Source organism: Branchiostoma lanceolatum, chromosome 16 (genome assembly GCF_035083965.1).
Source record: "Branchiostoma lanceolatum isolate klBraLanc5 chromosome 16, klBraLanc5.hap2, whole genome shotgun sequence".
NCBI classification, from domain to species: Eukaryota; Metazoa; Chordata; class Leptocardii; order Amphioxiformes; family Branchiostomatidae; genus Branchiostoma; species Branchiostoma lanceolatum.
This window is the reverse complement of record NC_089737.1, coordinates 15,606,721-15,627,062: the sequence shown is the minus strand read 5'-3', so window position 1 is coordinate 15,627,062 and position 20,342 is coordinate 15,606,721. Positions and strand designations below refer to the sequence as shown.

The 20,342-nt window shown below is 39.0% G+C and overlaps 1 protein-coding gene across 1 annotated transcript in view; it reads right to left on the bottom strand.

The window, feature by feature from the left end:
- Positions 1–3,465: 3,465 nt before the first annotated feature.
- Positions 3,466–20,342, bottom strand: part of LOC136421643 (F-box only protein 3-like) — a 37,379-nt gene continuing 20,502 nt past the window's right edge. Inside the window, exons 7-15 of the mRNA XM_066409110.1 lie at positions 12,807–12,852; positions 11,942–12,026; positions 11,058–11,180; positions 10,829–10,860; positions 10,099–10,182; positions 7,205–7,318; positions 6,332–6,405; positions 5,497–5,598; positions 3,466–4,573 (exon numbers count right to left, since the gene is read on the bottom strand). Of these exons, the coding sequence (XP_066265207.1) occupies positions 4,520–4,573; positions 5,497–5,598; positions 6,332–6,405; positions 7,205–7,318; positions 10,099–10,182; positions 10,829–10,860; positions 11,058–11,180; positions 11,942–12,026; positions 12,807–12,852 (714 nt within the window). The 3' untranslated portion in view covers positions 3,466–4,519. The remainder of the gene's footprint in view (positions 4,574–5,496; positions 5,599–6,331; positions 6,406–7,204; positions 7,319–10,098; positions 10,183–10,828; positions 10,861–11,057; positions 11,181–11,941; positions 12,027–12,806; positions 12,853–20,342) is intronic.

The following is a 20,342-nucleotide window of genomic DNA, read 5'->3' as shown; positions in this document are numbered from 1 at the left end:
TCTTCTCACTATCATCGCTTCTCTGTGTGTGGCCCTTTCTGAAACTGTTTTGACTCAAACAAAAGCCGCTAATGCTGTAAATATCAAAATAACATCTATTGTCATTCCTCGCATAGTTACGACTTAACGGTCTATTAAACGGTACAGGAGCTGCGAATATGTGGAATATTTCATGAATATTTTCCTTACAATAAATTGATAAGTTAAGACAACCGGATAAAATTTAAGGAGAGGGGTTTAAAGAAAAGGTGTAGTGCGATGTTAAGATGTTACCTGTTTCCTCACCTGTGACGTGGGGACGCCAGCACACCTGGCGACGCTCAGGTGTCCTTGCCGTGTCAGGGCGGCACATCAAAGGCTGGGCGTGTCCACAGGTACGTCTACCTGTTGTATATACATGTATCATGTAACATGTCACTTTTTTCACGTATCCACGATGTAAAATTCTGCAAATATCGTCAAGTTCTGTAGTATAGCATCGTTCTTTCTGTCGTTCTTTCTTTCATCGAATCCTTTTTTTGTTGTTCTTTCTACATGTTTATCTGAGTCTTTCATTCTTGAAATTGTGATGCTCTAACGGCCTCGTTTCTCTGACAGCCAGGCCTAGTTTCTCCCGACATCTACTTGGAGATAAGTGTAAGCTCGTTCCTATCAGTAGATGGTATGGTAAAACGACCAGGCAGATTCTAAAGACACAGTCTGAGGTTAACGAAACGGTGATCTTACGTACTACCATTTGCTCAGCCTCCTTAGAAGGATCTACGAGTCAGTTTTTTTTTTCGGATGGCATATCAGTTCTATTGCACGAGGTCCGTAGAAAAGTAACCGAGTGCAACAGAACTGCCCTCAGAAAGAAAGCTAAACTCGCAGAGCCCACTGTAGAGGCTACGACTTTTGCTGATCATCGCTTTTCACTTTTATTGGACGCTACTTGTAGTTATCCTGAGTGTCATCATTGTAATAATAGTTCCAGGGCTCGCATACTAACAGCAGGGGAAGAGGGAGTATTGGAGCCCTGGAACTAAACGACGATGACACTCAGGATAACTTCTAGTAGCACTATTTTGGGATTTTCTATTTCTGGGCACTAACGCGTAGTGTACCATTGACAAGTGTTCTAATGAGAATCGGAAGTATCTATTCCTGGTCTCTTCACAAAATCAGCAGTCAGCACTGTATTTGCGTCCTCTTCCTATGAGTCACAGTGGAAGCATCTATTCATGCTCTCAATGAAGTCAACGGCATTTTACTAATCTCCAAGCAGATCTACACGGGTGCAAAAATCGTGTAAGCTAGCCAGGGAAGGTCCGTCAGGCACCGATAGGACCTTCTCTGGTTAGCTTATATGATTTTTGCACTGTTGTAGATCTGCTTGGAGATCAGCATTTTCCTACAGCTATCATAAAGTAAAACTCGTCGGCACACTTGTACAGTACAGTGGCATCCTCATTTGATATCTTTAAAAGCACGCTTAAAGTTAGATGTGCAAAGATTATGTGCGACAGACTGGTCCCTCAGTGTATAACCAGCTTCTGCTGTATTCTCCAAGCAGAGGTTTCGGGCGGGACCAGTAGTGGCCGCAATTTCTTGCATGCGGCTGGCTCTTTGAAAAACGAAGGGAGCCAGCTGTAAGAAATCGCGGCCACTACTAGCCCCCGGCCGAGACCCCTGCTTAGAGAATAGGTTATACCGGCTTTACAGATACAACATATTGTAAAATACGCCAAAAATAATTACTCAAGCAACTGGATAAAATTTTGAACAAAGTAATTATTTTTGGCGTATCTTACTATCTGGATGTCTAACTTTCATCAACGTAACATATTGTAAACCCCCATAGAGAAGCACTTTGGAGAACATTATAAAGGCATTGACTTGGCTTGGCTTGAGTCAGTTGAGAAGAAAACATAGCTACCACTGCAATTGAATAGAAATATCACGTTTTAAGCCGGTTACTCTCTCTAACATTTAAACAGTTCTCTCGTATTCTTACCTCAGTTGTTACAGCATAGGACCGGAGCGGACAGAATGCCCGACTTGTCGTCCGACGCACTTGTCCATCACTGGGGTTATCCCTGTCAGCGATGACGTCACGTTCCCGCCGAAATGTCAGCCATGACGGGCGTTACCATGGAGATCAGACGACTGCCAGGACAGCATTTTTAGCCACTTCCTGGTGGAGACTGAGACTTCATTCTTCGCGATAGTCCAGTTCTTAGTTATTTACGTCATAGGGCCAGGCGAATTCAATTGTTTGTTTGGTGACGCCTTCACTTCACGTTTAACATAGTCTGCGTGACCTTGAATGATCAATGTTTAAAAAAACAAAGTCCACTGAAAAAGGGTAACGGGCATTAGCATATGCTAAACATTTCGTTTAACACACAATAAACACACAATAAAAGATACACACACCCTTTTCTACTTACAGTAAGTAATGCTTTATTCTTCCATAGTGACAAAAATAATATGATAATAAAACAAGAAATATCTCCACCTCTAAATAAGCACACTTTACTAGCTACTTTTGTATGTTTCGAGAGCTTTTAATTGTTTTTCTTTGACAGTATTCTATACAGTGGCATACAAAAAATAAGGAATGCAAGTAAATAAAATTAGGCATAATTTTTTTATGAGTAGTATAGTATATTTGTTGCCGACATAATGAAAAGATAATTACAGATATACAGAGCTAGTTTATACAATTTTTGTTTATGACAAGAAAAGGAAGTTCTTGTATGTCTTTTATGAATTCCTGTCTCATAAGATGACATTATATGACAGCATTATGTGACTAGCTTTTTTCCTTTCAAGAAATGAAATACGTCTTTGTAATTAAGGAGCTGAAAAAGTAATAGTCAAAACTGATTCAGGAGTCCGGAGGATATCATAGTATCTAGGAGTAACTTAAAATTCCTCAACATAAAAAATATAATAAACTCGCCGACATATTGTCATGAAGGTACCGTATTGACTCGAATAAAGTACGCACTTTTTAAACATTTCAAAATTCAAAAGGCACCACAGATCATTGCTTAAGTCAGGGTGCATACTTTATTTGAGGTTATTTATTGCCAGGACAAATTGGAAAAGGACCTCAAACCCTTGCTTAATCAAACCAGGAACCCAGCTGCGATGCAACAATGCATGGCTCAATACCTGTCAATTTGGGAAGTTTGTAACTTGTCGTAGGCAATCCTCAAGTTTGCAGAGACAATGCTGGCGGAGAAAGCAAGAGAATCAGGTCCTTGATATAAGAAAAATGATCTGGAGATAATAGAAGGAACATCATAAATTTGAATTTATCCTGTTCAAAATTTGTTCAAGATCAGTGGAGAAGGGGTGCGTACTTTATTTGGGGTTTTTGACTTTACGTTTCAGTTCTGCAAATTTGTCTAGAACTAGCCCCAAATCAGAGGTGCGTACTTTAATTGGGGTGCGTACTTTAATCGAGAAAATACGGTATGTGAACACTTCTGTTTGTCTAGAAATTATTTCTATTTCTCATCTTGGAGCTCCCTTGAATAGAGCAGTGTTCTTTTGATACCAGATGTCTTTTCAGCAAACCTATAAGGATATTAAAAGATCTCTTAACTAGTGGTTTTCTTCAGGTATGTTTTGCACAAGATGCTATGAAATAAATACAGCCTCATGCTGATATACAATGTTTCATGCAAATGTCTCTGTGTTATTTTTACTAATTTTCATACTGTTTGCCTATTTTGAGGATAGACTAGTTCAGATTATTGATTTATTCATTTCACAAACATGCATGACTTAATGCAGTGTCTATCATCATTTGATACACGTCTTCTAGGATATGTTGGTAATAGGAAGTTGACAATCTGATTTCTTATCTGAAGATGCTTTGAATGAATGGGGTAGTCCACAAAGCAACTTTTAGATGAAGACACCGTTTAACACAATGCTGTTGTTTCTTCATTACAATATTGTATAAGAGTCACAAATATTGCAATGAAAGTTTGGTAGGTAAATTTGGTTATACATGTAGTTCTACTTTGATTTAGTTTTCTGTCAGTAACTTCTAGGAGCAAAGTTCTTCTATCACAACCAGGGTCAATTCCCTGTTGGTTGCAGAGTTAGGCAGCAGGGAGAAGGTTAATCTGGCTATCTAAGGATACCTTGTGGAGTTATGACAGTGGACTTCTAACACTCGTACATTTGTATTTGCTATGTTTTGTGCCACTCGCCGTAGGCCCTCACCATGAAGACTAAGGCCACACCAATTTAATTTCTTGGTTAACAGATTTTCATTTTCCCCCAAAAAATTTTTTAGGAAAAAAAATAATGATCTTTTTTTTGCTAAATTTTTTTTTTTTTAAATAAAAATCCGTTAACCAAGAAATTAAATTGGTGTGGCCTAAGTATGTATTTTTACATGTGGCGGCCTAAGGGTATGTTGCGGCGTAATGAGAGATGACGTTGCTCTTATTTGCTATGTTTTGTGCCAGTCGCCGTACGCCCATACCGCGGGTGACGTCTGCACGAGGCACGCTAGTCAGGAGTCCGGGTTCTGTCGCTCTTCGCTGGGTAGTTCCTCGTCGGAGTCCACCTGTCACGGATTAACACACCAACACGTCAGACCGGTGATAAAATACGACTAAAGTAGAACTGTATGGCATTTTACAAACTGTATCAACAACTGAATAAAAGGGCTCTTTTTCCACAACCAAGAGATTTATTCAACCAACGTTTCGGTGACCATCTGTCACCTTCTTCAAGGCAATTCTGACTGGTTCACATAGTCACCGAAACGTCGGTTGAATAAATCTCTTGGTTGTGTAAAAAGATTCCTTTTATTCAGTGACTTACCAACCCGATGAAACTATATACGGACGTATCAACAACCATACAAGAGAGAAGGGCTAGGTTTGAAGGGCATAGTGCTATAGAAACAAAGATGAGCTTGTAAGTGAACTCCTACTCTGGACACCAACTCATGGACACCCCAGTGTCGGGCGACCCCGACGGACCTACATTGACCAACTTGCTGGGGACGTAGGGGTGAGGGCCGAAGATCTAGAGCACTTAATGGCGGACCGTAGCGACTGGAGGAAGAGGGCTGACTTAGTCCGGGCAGCCCGGCCGCCATGATGATGATGATGAGTGTCAAAGAAACATCTGTCCATACAAAGACCTCCTAACTATAGTAAAGAGAAGAAAATTGCCTTTATGAGGCTATAGGGGCAGTGGGTTGTTATCCGCTGTGTCTAGGGCACGATATTGAAAGGCAGAGCCCAACCCTCTCCTTCCACCGCCCTTTACCTCCCCATCTGAAGTCGGGTACCCATTTCTTTTTTTACACCTGGATGGAGTGAGGAACGTTGGGTTAAGTGGCTTTCCCAAGGGCACAAGATCAGTGACATGACAGGATTCGAACCCAGGACCTCTGGGCCAAACACCCTGCCATTACGCCACACGACCCTACATCTGACTACCGTAAATCAAAGGAGATCTAGAAGTATCGTCACCCACCACGTTGTGCCAGACGGCGCCGTTGATCCGGAGCTGGGCGGCCGTTACCGTGGCTTCCCGCATCACCTCCTCTTCCTCAGGACTGGGGATCGAGCAGATGCGCTACGGGGGGAGGAGGGAGAGGTGAGGGATGAGTCAGTAAGTATTGGGGGTGGGTGGTGCAAACATTCAGTGTTTTTTGGAGTCAGTGAGTACTGAGGATGGTTGGTGTTTTTTGTCAACAATTTGTGTGACATTCTTATTTCTGCAGCCTTACTTCTGCATTTTCCTACAACCACTAGATTTTTCTGTATCACAATACCAGTAAGTATAGTTTTTAAAATATGTACACTTCTGTCTACCACAACAAACTACCGTCCTTCCACAATTGAAATATCTTGCAAAGAACTTTGCTAGATGCATCTTACTTCCACTGGAGTTGAAGCCACCTACAAATATAATGATAGTTCTCACTGGTTTATGTACAAAACTAGCATGTACAGGCAGTTCACCATGCGATACAGATATACAGACAGATATACATATATATATATGTTGTTTTTCTGACTGTTACATCTCCTTGTATGTATTCTATTGGACTACACTGTAAGGCCACACTAATTTAATTTCTTGGTTAACAGATTTTTATTTTCCAAAAAAACAAAAAATTTAAGCAAAAAATTTTTTATGAAACCAGGAGGCTGGGCTAGCCTTCTATTTTCATGATTTTTTTTTTTTACAATTTTATATATATATATATATATATATATATATATATATATTTTCCTTTTTTTGGAAAATAAAAATCTGTTAACCAAGAAATTAAATTGGTGTGGCCTAAGGGAAGTGAACTCACCCTCCTGTCCCCAGCTGAGCAGGTTGGGAGGGCGCGCATGTGGTACTCTGGACACTCCACCTTCAGGGGCTGGCCTGGGGGGTTCACATGGGGAAATGTTTAACAGTTAGAAACAATTTCCGAAAATAATTTCTTCAGGTTGGTAGATCTATAGCCTGGGTACCATCATCTGTACGTAGTAACCTCTGGCTCAATATTTTCGCTAGAACATCTATAGGATATTGGAGTTTTCTTTTACACAACCAGTAATGTCTATTCCGGCTCACGTTTCGATGTCAATCAGACACCTTCCTCAGAGCTTCTGACTGGAGTTTTACACTAACTCTGATGACTAATATGGCAAATAGCAGTTACTCAAGCAACTTTATTATAACTTAAACTTTGTCATCATTGTAAGACTACCTCATGCTGTTGCGACTGTGCTAACAGCCAAACCACCCCTATAATTTCCAAATGGTACATGCAACAGAATCTACATGAATGTGAGTTTGGATTGTCCCACCTGTTTTGAGGTAGTGCATGCTCATGGCACAGTAACTGTTAAAAACCAGTACCACCCCTATATTATCCAAATGGTACATGCCACAGCATCTACATGAATGTAAGTTTGGATCGTCCCACCTGTTTTGAGGTAGTGCATGCTCATGGCACAGTAACTGTTAAAAACCATTACCACCCCTATATTATCCAAATGGTACATGCCACAGCATCTACATGAATGTGAGTTTGGATCGTCCCACCAGTTTTTAGGTAGTGCATGGTGAAGTAGCCCCTCATGACACGGTAACTGTGTTATCAACCATTACCACCCCTATATCATCCAAATGGTACATGCCACAGCATCTACATGAACATGAGTTTGGACCGTCCCACCTGTTTTTAGGTAGTGCATGGTGAAGTATCCCCTCATGGTGCCCGTGGGGGTGTTGAAGGTGGTGCAGCTCGTCCACTCGTACGTTGTGCCCGGTCTGAGGATCGGAAACTCACCTGCATAAACAAATAAACAAATAAATAAGTAAACAATTAGAAGAAAAACCAAACAACCAGGAAGCACTATCCACCACGAACTAGTGTGAATAAAGTAATGTTAATTCTTAATACACCTTTTCGAAGGGATTTAACCATTTAATTTCGTGGTAAGAGGGGAAAGGATATTTTTGCTGTGTTGTAAGTTCGCAATGAAAACAATTATGTAGTATAGTAGTGATACAATGGAAATGTATATTGGTGGCCTCATAATTTGCTGTGAAGAGGCAAGGAGATTAAATAGAGACTGGGAGAGGTCACCACGAAAATGAAACTACTGCAATTGCAAATGTTTCAAGATTTGCAGTAGCTCAAAGTCTGGTGCTCTGGGTACCCCTGCACGGGAAGAGAAAGCCAGGAAGGCAGCCTCTCACCTACATGGATGTACAGACGAAGCCACTTAATTGCACCTCGGATAAACGCACCTTCCGTTTAATTGCACCGAATCCCAATATCCAAAACCGGTTCCCATTCACTGCATTGTTAGTGACTTCGCATATCTGCACCGCGCATGGTCACCAATGCCGGATAACTGCACCAATTTCTTTCAAAAATCCTCGACAAGTTAACTGAAAAGGTGCGCTAAAATTGACAAACGCGGTACAAATGAGCCTATACCCGCCGGTGTAAAGGCGCAATACCGCCAATATGTTTAAAACTGTTTTGAGTAACAAAAGAAGGCGGTCTCCATTGACAGTTGTGTTGATAGGAATCGTATGGGAGGTCCCGGGCGGGTCATCCGTAATCAGTAACCAAGTTTTAGTTTCAATTCCTAGTTTCATGACGGTACATGATTTACGTAAATCGACAACTGCACTCTACGTAATGTAACACAGAAACTGTTATCCCATGACTCGGTATGACGATGTTTCAGAATGCCTCCCCTGTAACATTACGTGTGTTGTAATGCGGTAGATCGCATGGAAAAATGAAAGAATGCAAAATCAAAACAGGTTCGTAGTCATTTCTTTATTTTCAGCAAAGGGTCAATAAATAAAGTTAATAACTGAATAATTTCGTCTGTTTTCTTTATGCTAGTGTTTCTGACTAACAATACACCCCCTCGCCCATGGTGGTGCGGTCCAGCTGGGCATTTCGCATAATTGCACCAGCCGGATAATTGCACCAAAAACGCTGACAAATGGGTGGTGCAGTTAAGCGGATTCTACTGTACTACAGAAGGACACAGGCCTACCCTCTGAGTCTCTGGAGAGGGCAATGGAAGACAGACGTTTCTGGCCTGGCAGACTGGTTCGAGTGGCAGAGGAAGACTGGCACTCGACATAAGTCAAGTTAAGTCAAGTAAGTCAAAGACATCTCAGTCTTTATCTGGCTCTAACATGTAAGCTCAGGATTGTCACTTGTCTGAGAAACATGTTATTTTATTGCACTGGCCTGGCAGCACTTGCTGTCCATCGTGTTACTATAAATGCTTTTAAGCTTGTCGTGATTTATGGTTGCTCTCCAAGCAGAGGTTGAATGGGCAGATCGTCACTGTCTTATCATATGCCGTTTTTTTGTTGTCGCTAGCCCATTCTAATAATAGAGTAATTTATGGTGATAATGGAGAAAACGGTGGTTTTAAGTCAGCAGTTGAGAGGTCTCCTCAAAAATAAAATGTGATTGTGAAAATTGAAAGCATTACAGTATAAACCAACTATCTCTAAAAGGGTTTACACCTTTTTAGATTGTATTCATGGCAAAAAATAAGGAGAAAACATTGGTTTTCATCAATATTGCCTACAAAGCTTCAGTGGCCTTGAAAAATTCCTCCTTTGTTGTCAAACTCACCTGTCTGACAGCTATCTCACCTGTGTTCCTGCTTCCATTGTTTACCTTTGTGAAATATGCAGGGGTCGAGACCTTGCCACTCAAGTATGTGTGGCATTCTTGATGGATAACAATAAACGTTCTTTGTTAAAAACAAGCCTTCCTTCCTCTCACTAAGGGTTTTGATGAGTGACAGTTTAGAGTTGAGCTGGAAAAATGCCAGAACTGTTTTGTTTTCAGCTTTGCTAATTTTTGGCTTTGAATATTGATGATTGGAATGTAAGGTTGTGCTACTGAGGCGTAGGAAAATTGATGTTGTGTTTCTGATTAAGGTTCTGAAAAAAATAGGTTTGGTAGGTAGGAATTGAATTATTCTCTTTCTTTTTTTAGATTTTAGCTGAACCCATCCAACAATCATAGTTTAGGCCATACCAATTTAATTTCTTGGTTAACGGAATTTTTTTGTTACATTTTAGCCAAAAAGAAATCATGAAAACTTGCACCTGACCCTGTTCACTCCCTGAAATTGTGTGCACCAAAGTACAAACTTTCCTCTGAGATTCTGTTTTCATGTTGATTTTCCAATCTAGCATTTTTCTAAAAATTCCGTTAACCAAGAAATTAAAATGGTGTGGACTGAAATGCATCAGGACACTGGTATTTTCAACATGCTTTTGTCATATTTGTAATTATACAAATGTACATTGTTCCAGCACAATGTATATCAATGAACTGACGAACTGAACCAATGGTTTCTTGATTCAGGTATGTCTCGAAACTTTTCAGATTTTCAGGGACTGATGATGATAAACCTTAACAAACAAAAAAACTAACTTACAAACTAACAAACAAACCAATACTCCACAAGTATCAGTGCTGATTCATAGATATGTTCCTCTAGAATAATCTACATGTGCATTTCACACAAACAGATAAACAAAACAAAGAAAAAAAAAAAAAAAGGATGCTACCTACGACCCCCGGCCCCTCGACCTGATCGACCCAGCCGTCGGCGTTGGTGATGAGCCAGTACCTTCTGTCCAGCTGGCACGACTCTGGGGAACAGGGACTGGTCAGTAATCATAGCAGGGGTGGGGTGGGGGGACAGGGACTGATCAGTAATTATGGTAGGTGGGGGGATAGATAGGGGTCAGTAATTATCACAGGGGTGTGGGGACTGTCAGTAATACTCCCAAGGGTGGTGGACAGGGACTGGTCAGTAATCACATTAGGAATAGGGGTGTAGAGGGGGACTGTTCATTAATCATCACAGGGGCAGGGAAGGACAGATCATTAACCAGCTACTAGATTTGATCATTGCAATTTTTTACTCATTGTGAACAGAGTTTAGTGGAATAATTTTGAATTTGATGAAAAGTGATAGTGAGTCAAAACTTAAATGCATGGTGGCACAGTGGCCTTCAATGTGGTTAGTCTTGTTGATTAAGAACCCAAAGTCCCAATGATGTGCCCTTGGGAAAGGCACTTCACACCTATTCCTCACTTGACTCAGGTGTAAATGAGTACCTAGCTTCAGTTAGGGACGTGCCTCGGATGGGACATGAAGTCGGAGGTCCGTGTTTGAGAAAAGTGACACCTCCTGCCATGAGGTGGCTTAGTCTACAGAAACACTGGTATCCGGTTGCAAACAACAGAACACAAATTAAACTAAACAACACAAGAAGCAAAAGTCTGCCTTACCTTCTGGTGAAACACTCTTGTCCATGGACATCCTGTGAACAGATAAAGTCTGGAGTTATGGAAAATCTGGAACAACCATTTTTCAAAACTCTACATAACCACACTGACATATACTGATATATAACTCTCTTTAAAAATTACTATGATCTTTCTCCCTGCTGTCTAATTCTGTAAACAACAAGGAATTGGGTGCCAAACGGCTACTTTGAGCCCTTTCTTAACTTCCCACCTTATGCTGTAGGTGAAGAAGTAGTGGGGAGGGTTGACTGTGCTGAGTTCTGGGCAGAACGAGGTTCCCACGGTTACGGTGACGTTATTGGTGACGGCGATACAGTCTGGATCCCGTAGGTACCTGAGAATGCCGTGCAATTTAAAGACACACCGATGAAGGTTAGACATACAGGTAGTAAGATACGAGCAAGAGAACAGTTACTATAAATGCAGAAATGTTCACGGTATGTGACTATAACACTGCCGCGAACTTGAAACCACTGCGAGCGTTCCATTTTCCCTTTGGCTCAAAATAAAACAACACTAACTTAAATGTATGTACAGTACTAAAGCAACTGGATAGATTCATAAATGGTCTTTTAAGCATATGGGCCCAATAAATAGCTGACTCAGTTTCTGTGACAATATAAAAATATTTTTGTACTAGGGATCTTGTTTGGAGTTATTGTTATCATACAACAAAGATTTGAAACTTTCCAATTCTCAAGGCCACATATTTCTACATTTAACAGTTATATGTTAGGACAAAAATTCAAGACCCAGTCACACATTCATGACTTTCCAACAGGTTTGCTCCTGACCACTCCCCAAACAATGTCAGCAATGGGTTTGGAGTAGCCTGGAATCCATCCTATTCTACCTCCAGTTCGCTCTGATCGCATTCAAGAAGAATATGACTTTCCTGACTTTGACTTTTCCAAATTTATAGTCGGCTGTGCAGGCCACTTTTAAAATCTAGTAGGCAACCTCGACGCCCAATTCCCAACCACAGATGACCTTGCTCACGACTAACTCCCAACCATGGTCTGGAGAAGGTCAGAAAATCATCTGGATCAGTTCATTCTGGTGAAGGGGTGTACAGCTTGACAACAGGCTACTCACTTGTATATTCTCTCCTGTATGATGGGGTAGTCACCCTGCACCACCCTCTGCACATGCGTAGTGAACCAGTCAGTGAAGTTTTGTCCTAATAAGGAATAAACCATGATTCCTTATAAGCTCGTTCTCATCTAAATGTACACATTTTGCAATGTCCGTTACCGTTAAAAGTAAGACCTTCCTGACATTAAAGATATGCCCCATAAAAGGTACGCAACGCCGTTTTTTAAAGCTAGAAAAGTCGTCATAAAAACTACAGTTTGACATCTTATATGTGGCATATTCCAATGCCAGGAACGTCTTATTTCAATCGGTAACGGAGATTACAAAATGTGTACATTTAAATGAGAACGAGCGTATATGGAAAACATTCAAGTAGCAGTTTCCTAATATGGGAGAAACAGACGTTTCCTGACATTCAAAGTACTAATTTGAATGTTGTTTCCTAATAAGGAATATAACATGTTTTCTTATATGGAAAACATTGAATTACGTATTTCCTAATATGGGAAAAAATATGTTTCCTGACATGCAATATTTATACTGAAGTTGTTTCCTAATAAGGAAGAAAATGACACTTCCTAAGATGGAATATATTGTATAAAGACATTGTATAACTATGTAAAGGAAAAGAAATAGAAGTTATGTGATAGTATTGTGACAAAAAGTTTATTTCTATGAACCTGTTGTTTCTGAAGGATTTTTCACGAAAGCTCAGATTTAAACAATATGCTTTTCATTAGTGCCAGGAAAATATATGATTGGAAAATTTTGGGATAAAGAAAATAATAGCCCAGTATTCATATCCTTAAAACATTTGCCCAAGGAGGGACAAGACAGAAGAGTCTTCTTTAAGAAGTTTGCTCACCTGAAATGAACTGGTCGATGGAAGCAGGGCCCATCACGACATGATCCTACAGAAAAACAAACAAACAAACAAACAAACATGGTTAGTCATCTGTTTGGTGGCATATGTACTCATAGACCGATCCCATAACACTGCCCACCTCAACTTTTTGACACCCTAGGGAGGTTTTTTCTAGAAAAAAATTGCAAGGGAGCGGAGCAACTAAGCAGGGGGATAGTGTGTGTGTTTCTCCCCTTTCACAGTGCGGAGTTTTAGAAAATTTTACGTTAAAATGGGCCATTCTTTTAGCCTGGAATCCATCCTATTTAGCTTCCGGCCGCTACCCAAGCTCCGCTGCCTGGCCAGGCAGCGGAGCTTGGGTAGCGGCCGGAAGCTAAATAGGATGGATTCCAGGCTACCATTCTTTGGCTTCCTGACATATAGCAATTTCTTAACACCTTAAGAGCATTGCACAATGTGTTAGCAGCTTAAAGGGGTGATAAAAATTTGAGAAAGCGGTCCTTGTAAACTCAAGTACTGGCAGTTCTTACTTCTATCCTGAGCTCATTAACATAATTTATCCACATTTTATCATTTACATCAAAATTCCATGTTTCAAGTCAGCTCTTTCAAACTAAGGTAGCTAAAATGCAAAACTGTAACGTCAGAATTTTTCCTGAGGATGATCAATGTACTTAGAATAAATATATCTGCTTAAATTTAATTTGTTATCAGAACGTGACCACAAACAGCTGGTATATCTGAATCCATTAGTACCTGTCACAACCGAAAAGCATTGAGATATTGTATTTACGCATATTTAATTAGCAATTTTTGACACCCACAAGCACTACACAATGTGTCAGCAGCTTAAAAGGGTGACAATAATCAAAGAAAACGAGGCACAATATACATTCTAATCTATATGTAACTAGTTTAAGGTCACCAATTATAACTGTAGGTAGCATTTCGACAGGGGCTTTGCCACTTTTGGGATAAGTGAGTGCCAAAGGCTCAATCTTGGGCAAATTTTTGTGGTCTGATGTTTTGATTCCTGAGATAATGACACCTTCTTTTCTTCACTTCCCCATAGGGCTACATGCATTACTGGCATGTATTGAAACTGTTGTGTCTCCTCAATACCCTCTGATACCACCACCTTCAACCTCATTAACATGATTTATTTAATTGCAAAACCAGGGCAGAAAATCGATTTTCAGCTGTTTAAGAGAGAAAATCACAGCCCTGAAAAAATTATGATAATCAATGTTGTCATAATGATCTACTTGTTAAGAAATCCACCTTCTGAATGAAGCTATATTCCGTTGAAAGTCATTTTTGTCACCACAAGCACTTAAAAGGTGCCTTAAAGATATTACTAAAGAGAGGCTATTTTTGTTCACCTTGAATGTATACTTTATAACAACGGTAATATTTTTGGGCACCCTGACAAGCTTTAAGTAGCTGTCTAGGGTGATAAAAAGCATAAATGATTGATAACACATTGATAACTAGAGAAAATATGCCATACAGCCTATATCTAAAATCTGATACAATGTAACTTTTGAGAACATCCCTTTAGAAAGCCAGGTCACTTGCTCATTAACATAATTTATGCACAGTTTTAAAGCTCCCTTGAAAACCAATTTCAGCCCACAACCCTTCACAAATGCTGGCATTCTAACCAGCCTTAGTGTTAAATAGTATCTTCCTGCATAATACGATTGAGCACAACATGAATGTAACATTTGGTAACAGTTTTCAACCACATTAAAGCCACAAACACTTGATTTCACATATAGATTTAGAAATATTTCATATTCATTCTTTGTTACTCTCATTGATTTTTGGAGACCCTTGTAAGCACTGCACCAAGTGTGCCAGCAGCTGAAGGGGTGTAAATAAGGAAAGCAAAGCCTTTACCTCATTAACATAATTTATGCACACTTGCTGTTTTCCTATAGAAGTCCTTTTAAGAGAAAGGTTATTTGTAATCTATAGAAACTAGTGTGATAAATATGTTTGGGGGATTTATTATTCAAGTAAGAATTCTTCTAAAATGATATAAATTAGCTAAAAGATACATTATAGCTATTATAAACCAGAAGAATTTTGGTCATATACCTCAATGTTTGTGTGGGCAAGGCAATTTAGATTGTACAATGAAATTTATGCAATTTTTTGCGGAACCCTGCACTGGCACAAGTGTCAGCAGCAAAATGGAGTGATCATAAATAATTAAAAAATTTGAAATGTTTGACAGTTTTAAATGTGGCATGTCCTACAAAAATTAAAGCAATAATCTGACAAAGGTATTTTCATACTATGGTATGAAAACCTCATCAACATAATTTATGTACACGATGAAAACCCATGAAAAATCCCATTTTAATGCTTCCCTGACTGGTATTTAGACACATACAGCAAAGTAGATATTACAAAGTATATTTTTGGTTACATGAATGTATCAAACGCTCTAGTCACGGGGCCACAAGAAGGTTTTAAGGCACAACAGAACCACAAACATTCAAGTCATATGTATCCCATATATTTGCACTGGCAGCCATCATTAATTACTTACTTACTTACTTAACTATTTTTGGGCACCCCAGCATTCTTTAAGTAGGTGTGTGGGGTGATAATAAATTTCAAAAGAGGAATTATGATAAATTGCTTATGATACCACAACCCTAGTAGGCATGGTGCAAGCTGTGCGAGGACGGGCTTGTCCCCTCATTAACATAATTTATGCAGTAGAGCGAAATCCAAGTCAAAAATCATATCTATGCTTATCTGCTTCACGGTAAGACAATCAGAGCAATCAATCTTTAGCTGACTGTCTTTTCTGCGATTATCATAAACAAATCATCATACAGTCACTCATTAGATGCTTCACGTAATAAGTCCAAACCACAAATAATTATGTCATCTAACGCCAATGGATGAGTGTATGCACCAATAACCTTCGCAAGTCACGATAACGTGAATTTTTTTTGGCACCCGTAAGCACTGCACAATGTGCCAGCAGCTTGCATAGGGTGATAATATATAATATAAGGGAAACACACACAAACCAACACAGGTTGACTTGATGGGGGAGGAGGACTTGATTGCAATGGCAGGGAAAGAGTTTTTCACTGCATTATACATGCAATGGAAAAGCATATTTGCAGCATCGATTTGACTGAAACCTGTAGAACAAAAGCTTGCCTATATATGGTAAGGAGGCCTTCTGTGAACTGCTGTCTCTGCCTCATTAACATAATCTATGCACAATTGAAAAACTGGTCCAAGAACACAAAATAATGTTTAATCATGGGAAACGTAAGGCAATGAAACCAATAAAGGCATTATAAGGTGTGTTTTGATAGGGTTTCAATGTATCTATAGCATGATATAATAAATGTTTAAACAGTTTACAATGACAGGAAGACCATAGCCATTAAGTATTACTTTATAGTATTAGACTTTTTATCTTATGTTCAATGTCATCAATTTTAGAAACAATTTTTGAGGTCCCCACTTAGCGAGCACTGCACAATGTGTTAGCAGCTTGCGGGGCGATTTTAGTAAAGAAAGAAAACCTCCTTGGCTAATGGTAGCAATGTGGCTTCGCTACAGCTCTAGTTTTGGCCAAGCACACCAGGCCACCCGTACTCTTCTTGGTAAGTGTGTTGGATAAAAAGAAAGTCATGAATATGGTCTCCTTCAGTTAATATTGATCATGGAAAAATCCTAATTGAATAAGAATGTGAGGACCACCTAAAACTAGTGAGAGTACCCTTATAAAGGACAAAACCCTTGGCACCCAAGCCTCATTAACATAATTTATGCTCAATCGAAAATTCCATAGAAAACACAAATTAATGTTCCACTATTGGCAAATTTAGGCCTTGAAACCAAAAACACTATGACACAGTGTGTTTTGGGATGGTAACAATATATCTAGAGTATGACATTACAATGTATAAGCAGTTTGCAAAAACAGAAGGACCACGACCATTTATTGCCATGTATTATACCATTAAAGCCCCCTGCATTTTAACAACTTTGTCAATCAACGGTGCCATGGTAACCAATACCATGAATTTTTGCGGCCCCCATTGAGTGAGCACTGCACAATGTGTAAGCAGCTTGCGGGGGTGATTACAAGTCAAAGAAAATTTTTAAGTTTCACTTTAAGAAAATTTTTAAGTGAAGTTTCACCTTAAGAGACATAGTACAATGTTAAACTTTCTTCCATGGATCCACCACAGGGGGTACTCAAAGATCAACTTTAAAAGACAACTGTAGCCTTCATAAGGATATGCAATGACCAGTCCCTTCCAAACGTTAACTTGCGAGAGTTACAGACATGCCTACCTGCCTACATGCATAGGCCAGACATGTGACCTTATCAAAACCTTATTGACACAAGACTTGACGGATTTGTGATGTCAGCAATTGAAGAGACATTGTTTACAAAGTACCAGTGAGATACTAGGTAACATGGAAGAAGTTCTAGTAATGGGTAAGCTGAATCTGAGAGACAACAAAAAATGGCCATACATATATATAGTTGCTATCTCTATCATAAGACTAGTAGTATTGTTCATTTGATGTTATTACTGTCACAATGTATCAGCAGCTTAAAGGGTGCTAAACAGTAAAACAATCAAATACATGAACTGCAAAATGACCAATAATTACTTGGATGCAGCAACTTGTAAGTATGTAGTATCAGCTCAGAAAGAAAAGACAAGAAAAGGTCATCATGTCTATTAAAAATCATCAAATCAAATCATATCAACCCAGAATAGATGTGCTCAAAAATTCACTTTTCCCAAGAACTATTGTAGTCAAAATGGCCTGGTTGTCCTAATGCTACAAGATCCCAATGTACTGTCAAACCCTTGCCAAAATGCCTACTGCCTCAACATCATTAACATAATTTATGCCATAGTTAGTTGGCCGCTTATATACACAGCATAGTGTTTAACGGTCAACAAATATAGCCAATAAACAAGTGAGGGTGTTCAAACGAGTGTTTTTTCAGGATAAATATCTTATTAGAGTGTAAAACAATACTGAACAAGTACTTTGGAATGATAAACAGGCCAGGATCATTTAATGCGGCTATCATATATATTATTAGGAACTACCACAAAAGTCTTGCATTATCCAGAAAGTTTATTTAAAATTTTTGAAACCCCAAAGCTTAGTAGCTTACAAAGGGGTGATAAAAATCAAAGAGTATAGCATCTTTTGTTGGTTTGCTCTAGTCTGGAGTCCAACCTTATCTAAGCTTTGGTCGCTCCAAAAGCCAACAATGCTGGACTCCATGACACCTTAGCTCCCCCGAAATAGTGCCTCCCTCATTATCATAATTTATGGAACATTGGAAAATCCATGTAAAAACACATTCTAGTGTTTCACTAGAAACAAAAGTAGGCATCAAAAACAGTCAAAGTGAACCAACATGTCTTTCTTATGGTCTTTATTTACTAGAAACAAAGTTTTGATTCTAGAATATGATTGAAGTCACCCCCACACCACAAATATTCAATTGGTACATATTGTATTACAGAAAGTTGTCTACCCCTTGACTTTGCCGAATTAGTTGTTATCCCGTGTATACTAGTACTAAGATTTTTTGGGCACCCAACAGGCACTACACAATGTGTCAGCAGCCTAGGGTGATAATAATGAATGCAAAAAAAGTGTGATTCCTTGAACAATTTGAACCTTTATCTGATAATGTAAACGTACACATACATGTGTATAACAGGACATCCACCTAAACACCCTCTTTATGTTCACAGTTAAGCTATTAAAACTTGTGTCAGCGGAAGAGTTGGATAAAACTTGGTCCAATCACCTTATGATGATGTACCCAGTGAAAGCTTCCTGCCTGAACCTCATTAACATAATTTATGAAGAATTGCAAAATCTATGAAAATAGCCATTTTAGTGTTTCACTTAAGAACAGTTAGTGGTGCAAGCAATGTAACTAAAACAACATGTCTTCACTATGGTCTTTATTACCAGAAACAGAATATAAATGCTAGAATATGATTTAAGTTATTCACTTACCACAAACATTCAATTGGTACAGATTGTACAAGTGCAGACTTTGCCAATGAATATTGATCCGTAAATGTGAAATATACCATATTTTTGGGCACCCAAAAGGCACTACACAATGTGTTAGCAGCCTAAGGGTGACAATTATAAATGTAAAAAAAGTGCAACAATTCCAAGCGTTTATCTCATAATGTCAACATTAGGTATAACAGTTCCACAGTTTAAGCTATCAAAACTTTACAGTTGAAGAGTAAGTTGAGTAAGTAACTTGGCCCATTCACCTGATGATGATGTGCCCAGTGCCTCAACCTCATTAACATAATTTATGAAGAATAGCAAAATCCATGAAAAAAGCCATTTTCGTGTTTTACCAAAAGGAAAGTAGTAGGTGCAAACACTTAAATTAAAACAACATGTCTTTCCTATTGTCATAATTTAGAAGAAACAGAATATTAATTCTAGGAAATATGATTAAAATCACTAACATACCACAAACATGCAATTGGAAGGAATTGTATAAGTAAGATTTGTCACATGACAAACTTTATGAAAACCGATACATGTTATCAATATTTTTGGCACCTAGTGGGCACTGCACAATGTGTTAGCAGCCCACACAGGGGTGACAATGGTAAACACAAAGAAGTCAGTTTGTTTGTTTGTTTGTTTTATTTAGATCTCCATTAGTGGTATACAATATGCACTATTCTTTCTTGAGTCCCTATACAAATAAATAAAATGAAACAAAAACTATAGTGTGATCTTTTCACCCAGGCCACCAACCCTAAGCTCAGTGATGAAGTATTGCTCAGTACAATCAAAAACACTTCCTACTTCAACCTCATTAACATAATTTATGCAGGATGGCAAAATCCATGACAAAAGCCATTTTTGTGTTTTACTAAAACAAAAATAGTCGTTGCAATCAATTTGATTAAAACAACATGTTTTTCCAATGGTCGTAATCTACTAAAAACAGAATATTTACTCTACCAAATGTGATACAAGTCAGTCACAGACCACAACCAATCAATTGGCCCAGATCGTATGAGAAGGATTTATCACATGGACACCTTAACCCGATGTAAACCAAGTATATTTTTCTTGATTTTTTGGCCACCCAATAGGCACTGCACAACGTGTTAGCAGCCTATACAGGGGTGACAATCATAAATACAAAGAAGTCAGTGCAACAACCCTCTTCTTGCCCTCTAACAAATACAACCCCTTGTAGTAAACAGGTTAGGTTAGTAAACAATTCCTTGTTTGAGTTGAGTTGGATCAAATTTGTGGCTGACTGCATTTTGTGATGAAGCATTGCCCTGAACAGTCAAAACCTCATTAACATAATTTATGCAGGATGGCAAAATCCATTGAAAAAGACCATGTTAGAGCGTCCTTAAAACAAAAGTAGGCGGTGCAAACAGTCAAAGTGAAACAACATGTCTTTCAAATGGCCGTATTCTACTAAAGACGGAATATTACCGCTACAAA